A 21,379-nucleotide genomic window follows, 5' to 3' on the forward strand; every position below is an offset into this window, starting at 1 on the left:
GAAAGAGGGGGTTCAGCTGGGGAGGGACTAAAACAAAGGACACTGCTTGCCCATAGGGAAGCCATACTTGCCCCAGAGAATCATGAGGATTACTTGCCCATAGGGAAGCCATACTTGCCATAGGGAATCATTGGGGAATGCTTGCCCATAGGGAAGCCATACTTGCCATAGGGAATCATTGGGGAATGCTTGTCCATAGGGAAGCCATACTTGCCCCACGAGAATCATGAGGATTACTTGCCCATAGGGAAGCCATACTTGCCCCAGAGAATATTGAGGATTACTTGCCCATAGGGAAGCCATACTTGCCCCACGAGAATCATGAGGATTACTTGCCCATAGGGAAGCCATACTTGCCCCAGAGAATCATGAGGATTACTTGCCCATAGGGAAGCCATACTTGCCCATAGGGAATCATTGGGGAATGCTTGCCCATAGGGAAACATGGGGATTACTTGCTTCTCTCTGGGCAAAGTCCTGTTCAGGGAGGCCAGGCTGAGCCCCGCTGGGCAGCCTCTCCTTCCTTTGAGCCAGGACCCTTTCCCCCCAAATCCCCCTCAAGGAGGGAGGGACCCTTTCCTTTAGGCAGCCCTACTCACAGCCTGCACTCTGCACATGCTCAGAGGAGGCCTCGCCGGGCCCAAGGGAAAGGAAGCACCCCCTCTTTCTGAAAAGCAGGCCCTGGTCCCACCCCCAAAGCCCACCCCATCTACCGAGGCGCCCCTTTTAGGAAGGGAGACCCCCCCAAAGCCCTCAGGGTCCCCCAATCCCCCTCAAGGAGGGAGGGACCCCAAAACGAGTGGGAGGGAGGCGAGGGGCCCCCAATCTCCCGGTTCCCTGGACCTCTGGGGAGGAAGGGAGCCCCTCCCAGATGTAGAGGGGCCCATACCCCCAAAAGACCCCCCACAACCGAGGCGCCCCCAGACTCTCACCAGCTGCCTGCCTCCGCAAGCCCCTTGGCCACGCCCACTCCCGCTCCTATTGGCCCAACGCTTCCCTCGAGGGGCGGGGCCTCTCACCTCTCGCACACTGATTGGCCAGGCGGGAGCGGCTTCATTGATCTCCGAGGCCGCAGCCGCCCCGCCCACTTCCTCCCGGCCGCGAGGCCCCGCCCACCGCCCCTCCCTCTCTCTGCGTGCGCGCGCCCTGGTTGGCGGGAGCCCCTGCCACGTCACACTCCGGGGATGCCCTCTGAGGAGGCCACGCCCACCCGAAGGAGTTGTGGAGGATGGTTGTTGCGGTGGCTCTTGTCAGCGGATGAGTGCTAAGCGTCTAGGGCTCTGGGTGACGTTCACAGCATCATTGCCAGTAATACGTCAACGTATGACAGTATTTACTATTGTCCTTAGTGTTGCATTCTTCGCTACTGGAGGCGCCTTTATGACAGCGGGATGGGGATGATGGATGCTGCTGTTGCTGCTGCTACAAGTGCATTAAGGACAGACGGATGGGGTTCGGTGTTTCCTTTGATCTGCCAATCCCACGAGGCCATTGCAATTCATAGAATCATAGAGTCACAGAAGGGCCCTGATCCAGCAGCCCAAGCCCCTCCTACATCGAAGCAGCCCCATTTGGAGAGATGGCCCTCCAGCTTCTGCTTAAAGACAGCCTCCAGGGAAGGAGGCTCCAGCACAATCTCCGAGGAAGGAAGGAGTGTCTTCTTCCACTGTCGACGTTCCTCCTAAAGTCGAGCTGGAATCTCTTTCCCTGGAGCTTGCATCCCTTGCTCCATTGTCTCCTCTGGAGCAGCAGAAAACAAGCTCGCTCCCTCCTCAGCGTGACTCCCTTCGAGTCTTCTCTTCATGGACTCCTAGAGTTGGAAGGGGCTCTCCGAGGCCCCCCTTCCCTTCTGCCATGCCACTCCAGCAGCAGCAGCAGCAGCAGCAGCCGCCGCCGCCCCCTCCCCGGGGCCCTGCGGCGCTCTGCCCATGCTCAGAGGCCCTCCTCCCTGGCCCCGCCCCCTCCCTGGCCCCGCCCCCTCGGCCCCCGGGAAGCGGAGTGGGAGGGCTCCGGCCGGAGTCCGCTCAGCCTCGCTCGGGAGAGGAGCTGCTGCTCTGCCCTGCTCCGCCGCCACCATGCCCTCCTCCTCCTCCTCGGCTGCCTGCTGGCCCCTCTGGCTGGCCCTGCTCCTCCTCCTCCTCCGCCTGGCCCTGGCCCAGCAGCAGACCCCTGCCTCCGCCTCCGTCGGGAACCACTCCAGGTGGGACCCCGGGAGAAGCCCCCCCCCAAGGCCTTGAGACCCTCCCTTCCTTTCCATTGGGGGCTCTTCCCCGCCGGGCAAAAGGGGCTCTCTGCCGGGGCTGACTCCCTCCCTCCCTCCCTGCCTCCCTCTTCCTCCTCCGGAGCCCATCTGGAAGGGCTTAAGGCCGGAGAGGCTGCCAGGAGGAGGAGGAGGAGGAGGAGAGCCCCCTTCTGGCCCCAAAGGGAGGGGGGCAGGCCATTCTGTGTCTGTCTGTATAGTTTCCTGGGGGGACAGACAGATCCCAGGAGTCTTCGGGAGAGTGAGGAAGGGGGCCTGGGTCTCCCTTTTGGCTGCCTTCGGGGCCCTTCCCCAGAAGAGGGGGCTCTGGGGCTGGACTGGATGGCCCTGGGCTCCCTACCTTCTGACCCTTTGGACTCTAAGCCAAGGCGAGGGCCGCTGGCTGGTTGCCCCTCGGCGGGGCTTGCCCTTGCCCCCCTGCTTCCCCTTCAGCCCCGGCCTGCAGACCCTGCCTGGAGGCTCTTCTTCCTCGGGGACCCCGGGGCTCGCTCTGCTGGGGCTGCTTTGCCCCAAAGGGCCTCTCCAGGGAGTTTGGAAGCTGGTTTTCGCAAGATGCCAGGCGACTCCCTCTTTCTTCAGCCGGACCTTGCAGCCTCCTCCCTGGAGAGGGAGCCCCCTTTGTGTGGGTGACCCCCATTATCCTTATCCCCCCCCCCGCACTGCAGGCCGGTCTTCCTCTGCGGAGGGGACTACACCGGAGACAACGGGTACATCGCCAGCGAGGGCTTCCCGAGCCCTTACCCGCCCAGCAAGACCTGCACCTGGACCATCACCGTAAGCATCCCTGTCCCGCCCGCCCCTTGGCTCCCTGCAAGGCCTCCATCCCTTCCCAACCTTGCCATGCAACTGAACAAAGGGACAGTCACAGGCAGGCAGCACCCTCTTGACCCCATCGGGGCTAAAAGCCAGTTCCAGGCTCAGGAAAAGGGGGCAGGGTCAGACAGCTGCACCCCAAAAACGTCGCCAGAAAGAGTCATTTGAGCAAAGGAACTAGTTGCAGTCGCAGTTCCAAGGACACCTCCCGAAATGGACTTGCCTACGTTTAGAGCAGCTGGTTTTAGCGTTTCTGTGGTGGACTCTCCTTCTTTGGAGGCTTTTATGGTCATCTGTTAGGGATACTTTGATGGAGAGTTCCTGCATGGCAGAAGGGGTGGGACTGGATCAGGGCCTCTTGGGGTCTCTTCCAACTCTAGGAGTCTATGAAAAGTAACCAGAATAGTTACTTCTGAAAGTAAAGTTACATTGCAGAAGCAACCCTTGTTGAGTTGCATCTGTAATATAACTTAGCTGCATCTTTGTTATTAGAAAACAAAAGAAGTAACTGCAAGTAACTAGGTCCATATAACCAGTTCCAGCCCTTCAGAAGCCCTGCTGTCCTTCCTTCCCTCCGGCCGCCTCCCTGACCTTCTGACCTCCTGGCCCATCTCCCCCCCTCCAAGGTGCCAGAAGGGCAGGTGGTGATGCTCTCCTTCCGCGTTTTCGACATGGAGCCGGACCCCATCTGCCGCTACGACTACCTGGAGGTCTACAACGGCCACCTGGCCACCGACTCCCAGCGCCTGGGCCGCTTCTGCGGCACTTTCCGCCCGGGGGCCGTCCTCTCCACCAGCAACCGCATGATGCTGCGCATGGCTTCGGACGACGGCGTCGGAGGGAGGGGCTTCCTGGTGTGGTTCAGTGGGGGGCTGCCCCACGTCGACGGTAAGCATGTGCCCTCCCCAGGTTCGTGGCCAGATGGGCCTCCCAGATTTAACCCCCTTCCTGGGCGAGGGGGGCACTTGCTCCTGACCAGACCCCACTACAGCCTGGGACTACAGCAACTATAGCTGGCTGGGGGTGATGGGAATTGTAGTCCAAGACATCCGGTGGGCATTTGCTTGGGACGGTGCCTTTAAAGTAGACAGAGGAGGAAAGTCTGGACAGTTGCATGCGGCCCCTGTCCAGCCTCTCTGAGTCACAATCCTGCTGGGAAAAACAGCATTAAAATGGCCCAGAGGGAGTCCAAAAACACGATGAAAGTGCCCCCTCCGCCCATGAGGCAACATTTAGGGCCCAAAAAATGATCTGTTGATACCAAAACCCTTCAAGGTCCCTTAGGCAGGGGTCCATGCAGCCCCTAACTCCAGAGACTCAGTTGCCATCTGCCCACAGGTCTTCTGGCAAATGGCCCATCGGCCCTTTTGGCCCTTAAAACGCTCTCCAACATTTCACACATGAAAACCAGCAACATCAGGGAATGGTCAAGAGGGCCGAGGGGATTCATGAGGCAGGAGAGGCTGCAGCAGTTTGCTCTTGCCTGAGCTGCCTGGGAAGGGAAGACTCTGCCCCCTTCTCTCCTGCTTCCATTGCTGGCTGAATTGAGGGCAAACACCTTTTGCACTTTGAACCCAGTTTGCAGCAATTGGGGTAAGCTGAGGCCAAAAGGGGAAAATGGGCAAAGGAGAGAGAAACGGGGGCATTTTAAAAGCAGCTGAGAAAGCGGGACGGCAGAGGATGGACCGGGGCTCTCTCTGCATTCACTTAAGCCAAAAACAGAAGGAAAACATCTTCCCAGCTGGGCTGCTACCCAGTTTCCCGTCCAACTTTTTATGTCCAGTAGATTTGATTTATGTTTCAGTTTATGTAATTAGCTGTTTGTTAGCTTGGCACTTTCTGAGGGCAAGTTCTTGGGGGAAAGTGAGGTTTGCCCCAAAAGCGACAAAGAAGAGAGGCCCAGAGGGGCGGGAGCTCCAGCATTCCTGCCATGACAGCCAAGTGGATCAAGGAGGAAGAAGCGCTTTGGGGGCGAAGTGCGGGAGAGGTTTCACAATCTCTCAGCAGAAGGACTTGGCTAACTTTTCCCCTTGGGATGCGGAGTTTCCCGGTTGGAAGGCTGGAGGCATGAGACAGACGGAGAGAGGAAGAGGAAGGATTGCTTTGCAGGGACTCTGCCCACGTCAGCAGCTGAACCTCTAGCCTTGCAAGAAATGGCTCCCACCAGATTGCAGGCAGTGGAGGCTGAATCAGAGGAAAGGGAAGGGTCCGCATGACAGAGACCCCCAGAGTGCCTAAGGGAGGGCAAAGGACAGGGAAAGAAAGCATTTTTCTAGGGCACCAAAGGCAAGAGCAGAAATGGGGTGCCAGTCGCATTGGCTTGGACCTTCTGGGTATACATTTTTTGACCTTTAGGGATGCAGCTTAAGAATCGCCCTTTGCCCATCTGGCCTATGGAAGCAGTTGGACATTTGTGTCCAAATCTCAATGGCTGCATTGAAGCCATGGAAGTGGAGTTAGGCATGTGGTGCCACTGGCAACCACTCTGCATTGCAGGCACTCATTGCATTTCCCACTGGCACATCTAGTTCCTTAGCATCACAGTCCACTTCTGTGGGTTTCTGTGTGGTCATATCATCTCCTTGATGTAGGATCTTGACCGAGCTCCTGGGGGTGAGGGGAGCAGAGCCCACCCCAAGGAGGGCAGGGCAGGGCAGGGCAGGGCAGAAGGCTGTTGGAGGGGCCCAGAGGACCCTGCCTGGGAAGACCCCTGTTCCCCCATATTGCACTTGCAACATCTCCAAAGCAGAGTGAGCAAGATGGTGAAAGGCCTGGAAACCAGCAAGCCCTTGGAAGAATGGTTTCAGGGGGTGATTGAGCTGGAAGAGAGAACGCGGAGAGGCAAGATCCTGTGGCCGTATTGTGTAGGCTTGCTGTCATGCCGAAGATGGAGCTGGCTTGTTTTCTGCTGCTCCAGAGAACAGAACATGAATCACTGGATTCAGACGGCAAGAAAAGAATGGCCACCTAAGAACATCTTTGCTGCAAGAATAGTTTGGCTATCAGAGGGTGGCAGCCTTTTTCAGGAGTGCTTTTGCTGGCTGAAGGGGGCTGGGCTGGACTATATGGCCCTTGGGGTCCCTCTGTGGTTCTCCCTGCCACCCCCTCCCCATATTTTTCCCTTGCCAGCCCTTCTGCTTCTCTCTGCCTCTTCCTCCTCCTCCTCGGCCTGCAAGATGGACACTGCTGGAGGCCTCCTTCTCACTCCTGCTGGGCTCCCTTCCCCATTCCCTCTGCAGCCAGTCATTAGGAGGAATGTTGTGGTTTCTGCAATTGCTGTTTTGCTGCTTTGCTCCTTTGGCAGGCGGTGGGGAGGGGGCCTACCTTCTCCTCTGCCCGGCCATTCGCTCCTTCACTCTATGGGCTATTTGCAGAGCAAACAAGGATTCAGGCCACAGGCATCCTCCTCCTTTTTGCTTTCCTTCCCTGCGGCCCAAGAGCCTTGAGGTCTGCCAGCACAGAGTCCGATCCAAGAGATCTGGCTTTGGGAGGCTTCAGCCTAGATTGGCACACCTTTTGCACATGTGTTTGAGTGTGTGTCATGCAAAGGGAAGTGTCCGTCTGAGTGCATGCTGACCACCACCATACCCTGGGCCCAGTGTGGTTCTGGTTCTGGAAGCAAAGCCAGGGCAGGCTCTAGTTAGTCCTTCAATGGGAAAGCACTGAACAGGGAATGTTCCAAGGCCTTCCAGGAACTGGCTGGGAAAGGATCCTGCCTGAAAGCTTAAAAACACCAAATAAGTCACAGCTGCCAGTCAGAGCTGACAATATGGACCTAGATGGACCTTTGGGGGGTCTGATTCAGCATAATGGCCACTTCCCACGTTTTAGTGGCAAAAGGCCCAGATTTAGTCCTCAGCTGGGTCTGCAGGTCCTGGCTAGGAAGCCCCCTGAAGGTAGAGAAGACAGGGCCAAATGGAGGCCATGCCAGGAAAGGTCATAAGGGCAGATTCCTCGTCTCCCGAAATGGATCTGAGTCAGCCCTGGGAGGCCACCAGGAAGCATCAAGATGGAGTAGGGAAGAATCGAACCTGAAGCCCTGAAGAGTACCTTTGGTCAGCCAGAGTTGGCTGTCTGGGGACACACAAGGGCTGCTCCCCATCCATATGGTCCCAGGTGGCCTCCCCAGCAGGACTGCCAGGTTCAGCTGGAAAATGCCTGCCTGCAAGAAATCCTGGGGAGCTATGGTAGCTGCCAGTCAAGGCTGAACAAGAGGGATGCCTACGATTCTGACTTGGAAGCTTCCTGCGATCTCATATGTGTCCCCCCCCCCCCCCCGCAGTTAGGGCTGGACAGGACTCCACCAGGACAGCAGACCAGGGACCTACATGAAAGGATCCTGATGGAAACCCTGGAAGCAGCCCAGCCGTTACCCATCAGAGCTGGCAAGACTGGGCCGGACAGGCCCCAGTGAGGGTCTGGCTCCAGAAAGGCCAAGTGTTGTGTCCCTCTCCTCCTTGCAGTGGGTCAGCAAGCTTCCTGGGCTTCTTTGAGGGAGGGCACCACTTGCATCTGTCCATCCATCCCTCCGTCTCTCTGTGCATGAGGATTTCCCTTTAGAAACCAGCCCCCCATGCTTGGTTGGGCAACCTCTTTAGGTGCCAGCATGCCCAGAGATTTCTTTTGTACTCTCCAAACTGACCCCCCCCCCTGCAGATCCAAAGTGGCTTATATGCAGAGATGACAGGTCTCTTCCGGCAGGCCTTCCTGGCATAAAATGCTCAGCCACAAATAAGACTTCTTGTCTAGTGAACTCTGCCCATGATGATTTTATTTAGCTTAACCGGTTTAATATGTAGTTTTAATCTTACACTGTTTAATCTTGTTTTAAGGGGAGCATTATGTATATATGGATGTATTTTAACCTGTTGTAAGCCGCTTTGATTGCCTGGCAAAAAGCAGGATAGAAATAAAAATTTTAATTTATTTATTTATTTTATGATGTAGGGAGCGGTTCTAGGGCCCTGCCCTGCCCTGCCCTGCCAGGATGGCGTTCTGCCTAGAGAAGAGATGCCTTCTGCGTGTGCCCCCCTCATTCCCTCCAAGCCATGCACTGCTATGGGCTCAGGAAGCCCTCGCCAGAGGTCCCCTCTCATCCCAGCCCCCTGACTCCATGGGCCCCCTTTTTCTTTTGCAGAGAACCAGTTCTGTGGGGGGAAGCTGGAGAAGCCCCAGGGCAGCCTCAAGACCCCCAATTGGCCTGAGAGCGACTACCCACCTGGCATCAGTTGCTCCTGGCACATCATTGCCCCAAAGGACAAGGTGACCAGTGGGCGCAGGGCATGGATTTTACATGAGGATTGGAAGGGGGGAAGTTGCATGTTTTTTTCTCCCCCAAAAAAAGGTTTATAGGGAAAGGGGGCACAGTGGAGGAGTGGGCTCATGGCTGAAGCCTTTCCCTTCCAGGTGATTGCCTTGACTTTTGGGAAATTCGACGTGGAGCCGGACACTTATTGCCGCTACGACTACGTGGCCGTCTTCAACGGGGGCGACCGGGATGACTCCCGGCGCATTGGCAAGTTCTGTGGGGACAATTCTCCCAGGTAGGGCTGCCTCACTTGGTGCATGATACCTGGGTTACGATCCCACCCCTAGGAAGGTGCAAAGGCTTGTGGGGAAGGTCCCTTTGCATGTGCTTCCACATAGCCGCTAAAAGTGATAAAATGAAATAAAATCTGAAGGACCGAGTGGATCAGTGCAGTTAATCTGTGGAGCAGCTGAGGTTTGGCAGGGAGCTCTGCATTGACCAAGCAGCTCAGGTTGAACAACGCTTATTTCAACCAGAACCATACATTTCAAAGAGATGCCAAGGGCCAGTCAGTCCAAGGACCATCAGAGGTGTCCATCCAGCCTCAGTGCCCCTTTGACCTCATTTGGACAGCCATAGCTGCACCTGATGGGACTTATAGTCTCTTTATCATACTATAAATTCTCTGCTAGAGGACTTCAGTGCCATGTTTCAGGGGATTGTATGAGATTATTCTAAATGCTTCCCCAAACTGCAAAGTCCTGGGGATTGTTGAATTGCTATAACTGCCCTCTGTGGAAATACTGGACTTCAGTTCCCAACAGCCTTACTGACTGGCATAGCAAATGCTGGGAGTTGCACTCCAACAGCATCCATTCCCTCCATTGTGTTGTGAGTTAAACCTTGCGATTGCCAGCATTAATTGGGAAGAAATCACAACATTGTAGAATTGGAAGGGTCCCCAAAGGGTCACGTAGTCCATTTCTGATGCTGGAATCCACAGCTCAGGCATCCCAGCCGATGGGCTGGTTTAGATTTGCAAGGCAGGCGTGTGGCTTTGAGCTCTAAACACTGCTTCCCCCGCTGCTCGCATCAGCGCAGTTTACTCAGACAGCAACGAGCTGCTGGTCCAGTTCGTCTCAGACCTCAGCGTCACGGCCGACGGCTTCTCAGCTTCTTACGAGGTGAAGAACCGCAACGAACTGGTGGACAAGACGAGCTCCCGGCCGTCTGGCCCCATCTTCCCGGGCTCCAAGCCAGTCCAGCCGGGCAGGAAGCCCCTCGCGCCAAAAACCAAACCAGCCAGCAAACCTGGGGGTCCTGTCAAGCCAGAGCTCATCCCCAAACCCACCCCAAAGCCCCGGCCTACAGCAGCCACCCCAGGTAAGAGGGATCCCAATGGTAGTGGTCAGCAGGGTGGGGATGGTGGGTGGCAGAGTGGGGAGGGCTGTATGTGTCAGGAGAGGAGGCCTCCAGGTCTCTGGTTTGGCCCATAAGGATCAGAATTGTGCTAAATTGTTCCAGTTGGAGAGGAGCCCCTGATGCAGAAGCTGTACGCTGCATCAACACCAGAGTAAATCCCTAACTGACTCAATGGGTCTTCTCTAATCAGGGACAGAAAACAGATTTAGGCCAAGGCAGGATAAGCTTTGAATCTTTTATTTCTAGTGTCTGAGAATGTTATTTGCACAAGGCAGTTTTCAGGAAAGAGATCCCCAGGATGTACTGAGAGTCCCTTTGGGTCCCATATTGGGAAGAAGATGGGATCTCAGTTAAGTGAATGGTAAATGCTTAACTAGTAAGTGAAGGGCAGTGGTAGGAGATGGTTTTGCACAACGTGGAACTTGTAAAATATCTTCCAGGTGCAGGAGGGCAGTTTCAACCATGTTTTCCTCTTGCCAACAACAAATGTCTGTGTCCATTAATATTATTATTATTATTATTATTATTATTATTACCCTTTATTTATAAAGCGCTGTAAATGTACACCGCGCTGTACATACAATCTTTTTAATTGGACGGTTCCCTGCCCTCAGGCTTACAATCTGAAAAGGCACGACACAAAAGGAGAAGGGAAAGGTGGTGGGGAAGGGGCCTCTCTAGTAGGATAATACATATAAAATATATAGCAATACAGGAAATGATTCAATAAAACAGGCACCAAAAGGACGTCAAATAGTAAGCGACAATTATGTCCTTAACTGGATGTGTATGTGAGTATCAGAGAGCTTAGATGTTCCAGGCAGGACCCTGGACCCATTAGAAACACCTGTGGAGAGTGCCTCAGATCATGTGCAAAGTACTCTTCCCTGCTTTTGTGCACAAAGGGGCAAAGGTTTCATAGCCCCATAGCTTTGAACATGGGAGCATGAGACAGGGGAGATGACCATATCCTTTTATTTTATTTCATGATTGAGAGCTCTTCCAACTCTACGATTCTATGATTTCCCTTGGCCTGGGGCTGCTCCTGCCCCTTCTCCATGGACCCTTCCTCTATTTCTTTCCTTCCAGATGAAGTCATGTGCCCCCAGCCGTGCCGCCGGACGGGAACGCTCCAGAGCAATTTCTGCACCTCTGATTTTGGTAAGTTGATTAGGGAGGAAAGAGTGGGACACACCAGGGCTGCATCCACACTGGAGAAATAATCCGGTTTGGCACCACTTTGACTCTTTTCAGGCTCAAGACTATGGAATTCTGGGAGTTGGAGTTTGTTGTGGGCCCAGAGCAGAGGAGAGCAAACTCCCAACTCCCAGAATTCCATAGCTTTGAGCCAGGATGTTGAAAAGCGGTGCCAAACCGGGTTATTTCTCCAGAGTGGATGCAGCCCAGGACTGGAAAACACAAACAAGGCCAGAAGAAACCCCTCCCCCACACACACAATAGACACACAGAGACCCCCTTTCTCTGCCGTCCTCTCACCTCCGCTTTCCTTGCAGTGATCACGGGGACCGTGAAAACAGCCATGCGAGGAGCTGGGAACAAAGTCACGGCTGTTGTGACGCTCATGAACACCTACAAGGCCGGCACCTTGAACCTGCCAGCCGCCGGGAACGGGGCCACAATCCGCCTGGAGGTGCCTTGTCGGCAGTGTCCTATTCTCAAGAAAGGTGAGACCCCCCCCTGCACCCCTTGCCCTTTCTGGACCCCTTAGAATCACAGAAGGGCACCCCAAGGGTAATCTAATCTGGCCCCTTCGGCCAGTGAAATGTGAAAGGATAAAGTCCCACAAAGAGGGAACTGGAAAGGACCTAAAAGGCCATCTAATCCAACTCATCATCGCAAAATTTATGTTCTCATTCCCTATTTTTAAACTTTTTTCTGCAGTGCTTCAAATCAACAGCGGCATCCTTGCCCCCTACAATGCACCAAGGCAGATTGGGGGTCTTGGGGTGGCCCTGGAGGGTCTCCAAGTGGCCAATGCCCCCCAACAAAGACATCTGCCCCTTTAGGAAAATTGCCATAGAGTGTGGCAAGTGGATGGCCATGCGAAGAAGGCAAGAGGGCCTGTCCTTAGTGGCGCATTCTCTTAGGTGCCCTTCCCCAGCTGGCCTGCTTTGTGTGTGTTGGACTGTAGCTCCCATCACCCACAGCCAGCAGGGTTCAAGAGGACAGCTTTGAGCTCTCCTAGTTTGGAGCATGAGAGATACAGAGCTTAGGAAAGTTCCTTTTTCTGGACTGAAATTCCCAGGATTTCCATAGTTGGCTAGGATGGGGGTGGGGATTCTGGACATTACACTCCAGAAAAGGGAACTTTCCTAGACTCAGAGGGACAGGTCATTCTCTTGGCTAATAGAGAAGTCCTGCAGGTGCAGTAGTTCAATGCCAGTCCTGCAGCCACAGGGTTGTGAGTTCGATCCCAGGGCTCCAAGGTGGACTCAGCCTTCCTTCCTTTTGGAGGTCAACAAAATGAGGACCCAGCTTGTTGGGGGCAATTGGCTTACACACTGTAAAACACTTAATGCTGAGTTCATAGAATCCTAGAGTTGGAAGAGACCACAAGGGCCATCCAGTCCAACCATCTTCTTCCATGCAGGAACTCACAGTCAAAGCACCCTTGTGAGCCTCTGTTTAAAGACCTCCACAGAAGGAGGCTCAAAGGCAGCATCTTCCACCTTCAAAGACCATCAGGACATTCCTCCTAACGTTGAGCTGGAATCTCTTTTCCTGGAGCTTGTATCCCTAACTCCATTGTGTCCTATTCTTTGGAGCAGCAGAAAACAAGCTTGCTCCATCCTCAATATGGCATTCCTTCAAATGGCTATCATGTCCCTCTTAACCTTCCTTTCTCCAAGCTAAACATATCCAGCTCCCTAAGTCTTTCCCCATAAGGCATTATGGTTTCCAGACCCTTCACCATTTTCACTGTGAGGCGGTATAGAAATGTAAATGCTATTGCTATTTGCTATGGAAGCCAGTATCCATCGTGCCCTCATTGCCTCTTTGGCTGCCAATGTCTCCCTTCCTCATCTTCTTCTTTCTCTGCTTCTCCTGTAGGCGCCAGCTACGTTTTCATGGGCAAAGTGGATGCCAGCGGAGCCGGGCACCTGCCTCCCAGCAGCTTCGTGGTGCCATTCCGGCAGCAGCAGCACCAGATTCTCACCAACTTCAGCAAACGCCCCTGCGGTGCGGGCCCCTTGGCCAGGAAGAGGGCCTGAGTGGCCCGGCCCACTTGCCCCCTGGGAAACGGAGAGGCCGCAGTCTGGGTTTAGGGGGAAAGACCCATCCCCCTCCTCCTCCAGTAAGGACAGAGCCCTTGCGGATCTGACCCACCCGGCTGAGGGTGGGCATGTGCCTGGCACAGCCACCCTCCCACCCCAAAACCCCCAGAGACCCCAGAAAGCCTGGTTTGGCTCAGTATACCCAATAAATGGGGGGAATGTAGCCCTCTGGACTCCATGCCTGTGTTTGCACAAAACTGCACACTTACACTGGTGCAAGTGTTTTAAAGGCCTATCTGGCTTTCCCAGCCACCAGCTGCCTCCCTTTGATTCCTCTTTGTGTGTGTTGCACATTTGCAGAGCATCCTTGATGCACTCAGCACTTGTGCAAATCATGCTGGGTGATGCAGTGCATCTCCTCTTGCCACGCAGTGGGGAAGTGACTTAGTTTTGGATGACAGCTGCCACAGCTGGTTGAGGATTCTGGAAACTGTCATCTCAAAAACGTAACTTCTCCAGGCTCTGGGTGGCACCCTCTCCTCTAGGAGACTGGGGTGGAAGTGTTTGGGGAGCAAGACTGACTCAAGGTTTCCATAACCATTGTGAAACGGGCTGGAGTCCCATGCTGCACCCACTATGGCTCTGTCCATAAAGATGCTGGTGGATGACAACTCCCGTCATCCCCTGCCATTAGCCATTCGCTGGCCTAAGGGGCTGCTGAGAGCTGCAGTCCAATCCCATGAGGAGGGTTGCCAGATTCCCACCTGTGTCCCTACAGAAAGGGGCAATTTTGGGGAAGACATGATGGACAGACAGATGGACAGCTCCCTCCTTTCCCCATGTACCTATCAATGCCCTTCTTAGCCTTATAGCTAGCTGTGCCCCATTGGCTATGGCACATGCTACCACTTTCCCAACTAGCGCAAACAAGCAAAGGGGTGTGTGTGCTTTAAAGCCCACCTGGGCAATTGGAAAGTGGATATGGGTGCGAGAAGTATGCATTGCCCTCTTGTACATGGATGCCACCATCTTGACTGCCAGGGTACAAATTGGGCAGGATGGGCAGCGGTAGTGCCAAGCATCCTCTTAATAGTTCGATGCCTGTTCCATCCCCCTTGGGCCACGCATGGCAGGAGGTTGGACTGGATGGCCCTTGTGGTCTCTTCCAACTCTATGATTCTAACCCAAGCCCTCCTGAGAGACCCCCACCCAACCTTTGCCCAAAGGCCTCCAAAGGAAGGGAGCCCACCACCCTCCCAGGCAATGCCTTCCCCGCTCCAAGTCAAGAAGGTCACCCTGGAATCTCTTTTCTTGTAACTTGAACCCTTTGGTTTGTGTTCTAGTCTCTGGAATAGCAGAAAGCAACCTCCAGTTTATTGACTGGGCCAAACTGGTGGCAAGTTCTCTCCATGGAGATGGGGGAACCAAGAAGCTCCAGGTTGCAGCTGGGTGGGCGGGTGGGCGAGGGTGCCCTGAATCCAGGGGGAAGGGGCATCTTGTGGGCAGTTCCCCTCATCTCCTTGGTTCCCCAGGATGCCAACTGGCCTAGCCAAGGGCTGAGAATGGGCGCTAAGCAGCCCTCCTCCTCCTCCAGCAGCAGACCTGGGAGTTTTCTGCTTCCCAGAGGAAGGAGCGGAGTGCCTTGCCACCTACGCAGGGCCAGAGCCAGAGCCAGAGCCGGCCAAAGGGAAACCGCAGGCTCTCCTTCCACATCCTCTGGCCTCTGGACAAGGGCTGTGAGGGCAGTCAGAAGGTCCAGTCCAAGCCTGTGGGCAAAGGGGCCGCAGCAGCAGCCAGGGGCGATGGACCCTGTGCCATGCGGGGGTGGAAGGGCACAGTATGGGTGCTATAGCCAAGGCTGGGTTTGAACCCAGGACCTTTCCCTTTCTGGCTGGCTAGGCAATGCAGAGAGAAAGCGCTTTTCTGTATGACTCCATTTCTGCCAAAAGTGCCTGGCCTCTTGGGCACAATTAAACCCTTCTGGAGCGGAAAAACAGGCCCTCTCCTGGCTCTTGCTCCATTTGCTAGACTTTTTTGCCATCTGCCCCCCCCCCCCCCGCAAAAAAAGTACTCCTATTACAGGCGCACAATCGGAAAGCGGAGTTGGCACACCACTATTTCTGTTTACTTCTTAGCTCCACAGTCTCCCAGTGTTGCAAATGGGAATTTTGGGCTGTCAAGGCTCCAGATTCTGTCCAAGAATTGAGAAATTGGGGCGGACCCCTCGGATTGTGTGGCCAGTGCCAATTGTGTCGTTTTTGTAACACTGCTCTTGCAGCCCTGCTGTTGTTGTGTGCCTTCAGTCCATTTCCAGCTTATGGAAACTCTAAGGAAAACCAAGATTTGTTCTGAGGCTGAGAGAGTGTGACTTGCCCAATGCCACCCAGTAGACTTCCATAGTCAAGTGGGCATTTAACCCTGGCCTTCAGAGCCACACTTCCACAGTCAGACCACTGTGCCATGTCGGTGATCCAAGCGTTTTGCCAGAAGGCCTCTCTGCCTGGGAAGCCTCAGTTGGCTTCTTTCCCCAAAGACACCAAATCTCCACTATTCATCGCTCTCAGTATCTCATCGTCTTTGCTTTCCCGTTGCCTTCGATTCTTCTGTCCCTTGGGATTGCCACATCCAGGTGTTATAATCTGGAATAGTGACAGGCAGAAGGAAGAGGGGCAAAATGAGGGCATTGCCCCCATGATGAGAAGAATTCTGCCCCGCCAATGAAATTCAACTTCAGCCCCAAATTTCTAAGCATTGCAGAAAGGGAGGCTTTGCAAACCCTTCACAACTGGACCTTTCAATGCTAAACTGACGTTTTAAGCTGCTAGTGTAACACTAGAAATGTGGGGACTGAATGAATATTTCATGGGGAACTGGGAGAAAAATTCTTACTTGGGGGGCAATGCCCCCCTTTTGTCCTCCTGTAGCTGCACCCCAATCATCCTCATTTCCCCCCCCCCCCCCCCCAAATGGACTCAAGGCGGCGAACCCTATCCATAGCCATACAGCCGAGGGGTGGGCATGCCCAGGAACATGGGGAGGGGTACCCCAGCCTACTTTCAGCGCCCTCTAGGGCCATAGCACCCCACAGCAATGGCAAGTGGGGCACAGGGAAGTGATGTTGTGCTGGTCCTTGGCTGTTTCAGGGCACAGAGCCCCCCGAAATAGATCTGGGTAGCATTGTAATGTGGTTTTCAAAGATTCTGAGGTGGATTGGGCATTGTTCCAGGCCACTCAGAAACCCTTTCAGTGCCAGACCCACAAAGGGACACAAGGGGTCCACGGGGCAAATGTTGCAGTGGAGGGTCTGCTTCCAGGAAGCACTTCCCAGCTGAGTCCAGGGTCAGGGGCCAAAATGGGCCCCACAAGAACCAAGCCTACACAAGCCACTCCTGGAGGGCAATCTGGTGCCCTATTGCTGGGCATGGAGGGCTAATCTGGAGTGCCCCCCTTCAGGACAAGGCTGATGGAAGGCAATCTTCCAAAGGATATTGAGCACTTTAATGCTATTTAGTGCAGAAGCAGACAAAGAAAACAGAGTTGTGCCAACATGAGCCATCTCCACTTTTGCACAGCTATGAGAATTACAGAAGAAGGAGAGAAAGAAGAGAGGAAAATCCTGGGTTCTCTTCCCAGCCTTCAAATCTTTCCCTGGCCTCAATGGTCCAAGCCAAGGCAAAAAGGATCCCACAAGGTCAGTGACCACAATGGATCTCGTCTGCATCGCTGAACAGCTGAAAGCATCTGGTCAGGATGCTCACAGGGGCCTCAATCCCACTTACAAATAATTCCATTTGCGATTCAAATCAATGGTTCGGTTCGAGAGCGGAGCGTCGTCGGCACGACATTTGCACCAACTGAATTTTCCTGTTGCAAATTAACCCACTTCTTGTTCACATTTACCAATCAATTGATATGATGATGATGATGATGATATCCTGCCTTCCTCCCAGGACAGGGACTCAAGGCAGATTTAAAATGGTCTCTCTTCTGTGGCTCCTTTTTCCCCGTCATTCATGGCAACCGGGCTGAAGGCACTCCGCTCTGACGGCCGATGACTGCCTCACAGGGAACCGATTCTGATCCGCATCCCGTTCACACTAGCGCTGAATCCATTTATTGCAAATGATGTGCAGAATTCTGCAGATCCAGGAGATGCGTTTTAAATGGGTCTAGTGCCAAGGGCCCTTAAAGAAACCACGCCAGGGATTCAGCACAAGTGCGAACAAGGGCCATTTAAACCACCTCAAACTGGTTTGCAAAGTGGTTTATTCTGTAGTGGGCATGAGGCCAGGGACTCTGAGGCCCATCTGCCTGCTGCCAGAGCCCCAGCTCACTCCAGCCCTTGAGCCCATGAGCCCCACACTCCCTGCAGCTCATCCAAGTTGCTGAAACCTTTGCTCAAGCCTTTGGTAAACCCCATAAGTTCAATGGGCCGACTCTAGTTGCTGCTACTAACAGGATCCAGGCTGGACTTTGTTGTTGTTGTTGTTGCTCAAGCCATTTCTTAAGGCAAGCCTGTCATGGGTTTTCCTGGCAAGTTTCTTCAGAAGGGCTTTGCCATTGCCATCCTCTGAGGCCGAGAGAGTGTGACTTGCCCAATGGGTTTCCATGGCCAAGTTGGGATCTGAACCCTCATCTCCCTAGTCCCAATGCTCAAACCACTAGGCCATCCTGGCTCCCAATCATTAGCCAGTCTCAATTGGCTTTCCCAAAGTATGAGAAGTCCAGTCAGGAAGAATAACACACAGCTGAGTTCTGCAGAGTTTTCATTCAGATCAGGGTTCGAATCCTGGCAAGAGGAAGTCCCTTCGGAACCTGCCAGAAAACCCAGGATAGGGTCAGCTTAGGGTCGCCATGAGGGCACAAAAGAGCAAAAGCCAAGGGTCCAGGCTGAGCCAGAACCCTTCCTTTCCTGCAGGTATTATTGCAGCCCTAGAGCCCCCCTTTAGCCCCAGCCTCTGGCCCCTTGGCCCCCCTCCCCTCCCTGCCCTTTGACCCTTCGATGCCAAGAAGGGGCAGCAGAATGGAGGGGGCTCAAGGGAAAGGGACTTGGCTCCTCCAGCTCCCAGAAGCTGCAGCCAGTTTGGCCCCAAATGGGGAATTCTGGGAGCTGGAGTGAAACACAAAGCAAAGTCTGGGAGTGATCCCTGAGTGATCTGCATCCAGACTGGAGAAATGACCTGGTTTGGCACCGCTTTAACTGCCTCCTTGGCTCAAAGCTATGGCATTCTGGGAGTTGGAGTTTGTTGTGGGGCCCAGAGCAGACAAACAACAAACTCCAACTCCCAGAATGCCATAGCCTTGCGCCAGAAAAAAAGTGAACGTGGTGCCAAACCGGGTTATTTCTCGGACGGTTTCTGCTGTTGCCGGCCTTTGAGCGGAGGAGGGTTGCCCTGGGCTCCGGCTTCTTGCCCCGGGGCTCTGCGTGGCTGCTCTCTCTCCCGAGGGCCCTTGGCAGCCGCTGCTCTCTGGCGCCCTCCAGTGGGGCTGCCGAGGGGCCCCCCTGGAAGAAGCCGGCAGCCAGGCAGGGCCAGGCCCAGGCCGCGCCGATGCCCCTCCCAGGCACTGGGTTCGAATCCTTGGAGGGAGGGAGGCCGGAGGGGGGGGGGTCGGTCTGGGCTGCGGGGCGCCTTCGGGAGCCCTGGCTTCGAAGCCCGCCTGGCTCCCTCCCGGGCGACGGCGGGCGAGTCTGGGGGCCAAGGGCAAAGAAGGAAGCAAGGCCAGAGCTTCCCCTCAGCAGCCCCTTCCCTTCCCCCTGGAGCCTGCCTCCGGAGGGTCCCCGCGGAAGAGCTCCGGCGGCAGCAGCGGAGCCCCCTCGGCCCTGGCCCCCGACGGAGCCGGCTCCCTGCCTGCCTCCGTCTGTCCGCTGGCTGCTGCGAGGGGAGTGGGGCAGGTGCTCCTCCGGGCCCCTCCTGTCCTGACCCAGGGACCCCGCCAGAGAGCAGCAGGCGGCGGGAGAGAGGGACCGATCACGAGAGCTCCTGCCCCTCCCTCGATTTCTATGGGGGGAGGCGGGCTCACTTCCATGGCAACCCCCCCCCCCCCCGGCAGAGGAAGAAGAGGAGGAAGCAGCAGCAGCAGCATCCCTCCTTCGGTCTCCTTTGCCGCCTGGGCCTCGCTCCCTCTCCATCCCTGCCTCAGTCCCTGGCCTGAGTCGCAAGAGAGACGACAGGAGAAGGCGGCGGCGGGAGCATCCTCCTGAACCTCCCCAGCAGCAGCAGCAGCAGCAGCAGCATCCCTGGCAGCCGCCTCGGCCTCGCAATAGCTACCCCCCCCCCCGCATCGGAGCTCCACACAAAGAGAGAGAGAGAGAGAGAAGCCTAGATCGCCTTGGCTTGCACCTGCGTGGCCCCTGAGCAGAGGAGCCAGAGGAAAGGGGCCCCTGAGGCTGCCCCTCTGGCCTTGCCCCTCTCCTGAGGAGGAAGCCCCCCCAACAGCCCCCACCCAGCCCTTCTCTCGGGGGTCCCGATGGGCCAGGGGGGCAAGAGGACCCCGGGGGTCCCGGCGGGGGCCCTGCTCCTGCGCTCCAGCGAGGTGCCCCCCAGCATGACCGAGAGCTTCATCCTGAGCGGCTACCGCTGTCCGGGCTACTCCTTTGCCCAGTGCCTGGCCTCCGCCTTCCGGCCCACCAACGAGACGGGCAACTTCTGGACCCACTTCCTGGCCGTCTTCGTCTTCGCTTTCCACTTCCTGGAGCCCTTCTGGGGCCAGGAGGGCAGCCAGGGCCCTATGGCGCAAAGGGGGCCCACTGACCCCTTCTTCTACCCACTCTGGAACTACTTCCTGGGGGTCTGCAGCCTCCTGGTGGCCAGCAGCATGGCCCACCTCTTCAACTCCATGTCGCTGGTCATCCGGGAGATCTGCTTCTACATCGACTATGGCACCATCAGCGCCTACACCGTCGGCTCCTCCTTGGCCTATTTCTACTACATCTACCCACCGGGTACCAAGAAGACCCCCCACGCACTGCCTACGCTGGGCCCTGCCAACCTCTCCTCTGGTCTCTGGCCCGGCCCGGCCGAAGGGTCCGGCTGGCTCTCCGCCACCCTGGTGGGCCACCCAGGCTCCTGGTTCGAGTCCCTGTACGTGCCCAGCACCTGCCTCATCGCCCTCTTCTGCACCTTGGCCTGCTGCAGCACCCGCCGACAGTGGCCCCGCTACCGCTACCTCATCCGCACACTGGTCTTCCTGCTGCCGTTTCTGGTGGTCTCCCTGCCGGTCTTCGAGAAGCTGTGGCACATGGGGGGCAGCGGTGGCAGCGGTGATCAAGGGACAGGCCGGTTCTTCCTGCGCCACTGCTTCTGGCTCCTGGCCTCAGGCATCTTCAACATCAGCAAGATCCCCGAGCGCTTCAGCCCAGGCAAGTTCGACATCTGGGGCCACAGCCACCAGTGGTTCCACTGCTGCACCTTCATGAGCATCTTGGACGAGCTGCACATGATCCGGGGGGAGATCCGGGAACTGGGGGGCGGCCTCCCCCGGGCCCCCACCTTCCTCTCCACCTTTGGGGTCATGCTGTTCCTGATGGCCCTCGTGGCCAGCATCGTCGGATGGTTTGGGGTCAAGGCGTACGAAAGCCACCAGCGGAGCCTGGCCAAGAAGGCCAACTGAGAGGACTGCAAAGCTGCTGTGGCAGAGCATGGGCTGGCGCTTCCTCTGCCACTCTTTTGCCTCCTGCCACACTGAGCCACTGGAGGGTCTCCTGGGTCCCTAAAATGAGGGGAAGACTGCCGGGGAGCCCACCATAACCTACTCAGGCAGACGAAATGGACCTGCAGCAGATTGAACTTCGGAGGGTGGGAGCATGGGGAAAGGGGGAGTCTTGAAATAAAATGAAGATGCAACTTGAACCCAAAATGGTGGCGTTCAAAGGCTGCCCCCCCCCAAAAAAAAATCTCTCTCTCTCTCTCTCTGATGGGGATGGTAAGTGATTGAGAGCCCTGGAATTGCTCAGTCACTCTGCAAATACAGTATGGAAAAGGCAGAGATTGCAGGTGGCTGCTTGGGTTTATTTTTCCTATAGGCAAATTTCAGGGCCTTGAATATGGAAAATAGGAGAGGAGGAAGATTTCCATTCTGGAGGGGAGTGGCTCTGCTGGAGGAAGAGGAAGTTGTGGGGCAGCAGAGGGTGCCCTGGCAAGAAAAGGGCCCCAAAGTGGGAGACTTTGAGGGTGCTGGGGAAGGAGGGGGTGGTTCAGTGGGGTGCACAGTTCCAGCAGTTGGGCCTCCTTAACAAGGCATCTGCAAGTGCTAGCAGTGAGAATCTGGGGGCAAAGGGATTTCCCTGCAAGCCAGATCCCTCCAGAGGTATTGGGCTGCAAATCCCATCATCCACAGCCAGCGCAGGGTGCATGGTAGGTTTTGTCATCCAACACAGATAGAGGGAGCTGGTTATGAAAA

General features: G+C 55.6%; 3 protein-coding genes across 4 annotated transcripts in view; 2 read left to right on the forward strand and 1 right to left on the reverse strand.

Moving 5' to 3' along the window:
- MOSPD3 (motile sperm domain containing 3) overlaps window positions 1–998 on the reverse strand; it is a 3,719-nt gene extending 2,721 nt beyond the window's left edge. Inside the window, exon 1 of one of the 2 annotated variants that reach the window (XR_006104824.1) lies at window positions 933–998. Coding sequence is in view for 1 of the 2 variants with exons in the window: in XM_042477315.1 (XP_042333249.1) it covers window positions 600–617 (18 nt within the window). In the remaining variant the exon portion in view is untranslated. Of the gene's footprint in view, window positions 1–599; window positions 633–932 lie in introns of those variants that run through there. The other variant, XM_042477315.1, reaches the window with a different exon arrangement.
- A 1,004-nt stretch (window positions 999–2,002) lies between these two features.
- On the forward strand, window positions 2,003–13,202 carry PCOLCE (procollagen C-endopeptidase enhancer). Its single transcript, XM_042477314.1, has 9 exons — window positions 2,003–2,200; window positions 2,926–3,034; window positions 3,700–3,961; window positions 8,211–8,335; window positions 8,480–8,616; window positions 9,418–9,704; window positions 10,833–10,904; window positions 11,258–11,428; window positions 12,816–13,202. The coding sequence occupies exons 1-9, from the start codon at window positions 2,076–2,078 to the stop codon at window positions 12,974–12,976; spliced, it is 1,449 nt and encodes a 482-aa protein (XP_042333248.1). The 5' UTR covers window positions 2,003–2,075; the 3' UTR covers window positions 12,977–13,202.
- A 6,053-nt stretch (window positions 13,203–19,255) lies between these two features.
- LOC121935677 (membrane progesterone receptor epsilon-like) lies at window positions 19,256–21,145 on the forward strand. The gene has a single exon (XM_042477454.1). It carries the CDS (start codon window positions 19,448–19,450, stop codon window positions 20,588–20,590), a length of 1,143 nt encoding a protein of 380 aa, XP_042333388.1. The 5' UTR covers window positions 19,256–19,447; the 3' UTR covers window positions 20,591–21,145.
- Window positions 21,146–21,379: the final 234 nt, after the last annotated feature.

This window comes from Sceloporus undulatus, chromosome 6, assembly GCF_019175285.1.
Source record: "Sceloporus undulatus isolate JIND9_A2432 ecotype Alabama chromosome 6, SceUnd_v1.1, whole genome shotgun sequence".
Lineage (NCBI taxonomy): Eukaryota > Metazoa > Chordata > Lepidosauria > Squamata > Phrynosomatidae > Sceloporus > Sceloporus undulatus.

Coding starts and splice junctions, on each gene's coding strand:
- PCOLCE (XM_042477314.1), top strand. CDS start 2,076: ATGCCCTCCTCCTCCTCCTCGGCTGCCTGCTGGCCCCTCTGGCTGGCC. Junction 8,336..8,479: donor TCATTGCCCCAAAGGACAAG/GTGACCAGTGGG, acceptor TTTCCCTTCCAG/GTGATTGCCTTGACTTTTGG. Junction 10,905..11,257: donor TTTCTGCACCTCTGATTTTG/GTAAGTTGATTA, acceptor CTTTCCTTGCAG/TGATCACGGGGACCGTGAAA.
- LOC121935677 (XM_042477454.1), top strand. CDS start 19,448: ATGGGCCAGGGGGGCAAGAGGACCCCGGGGGTCCCGGCGGGGGCCCTG.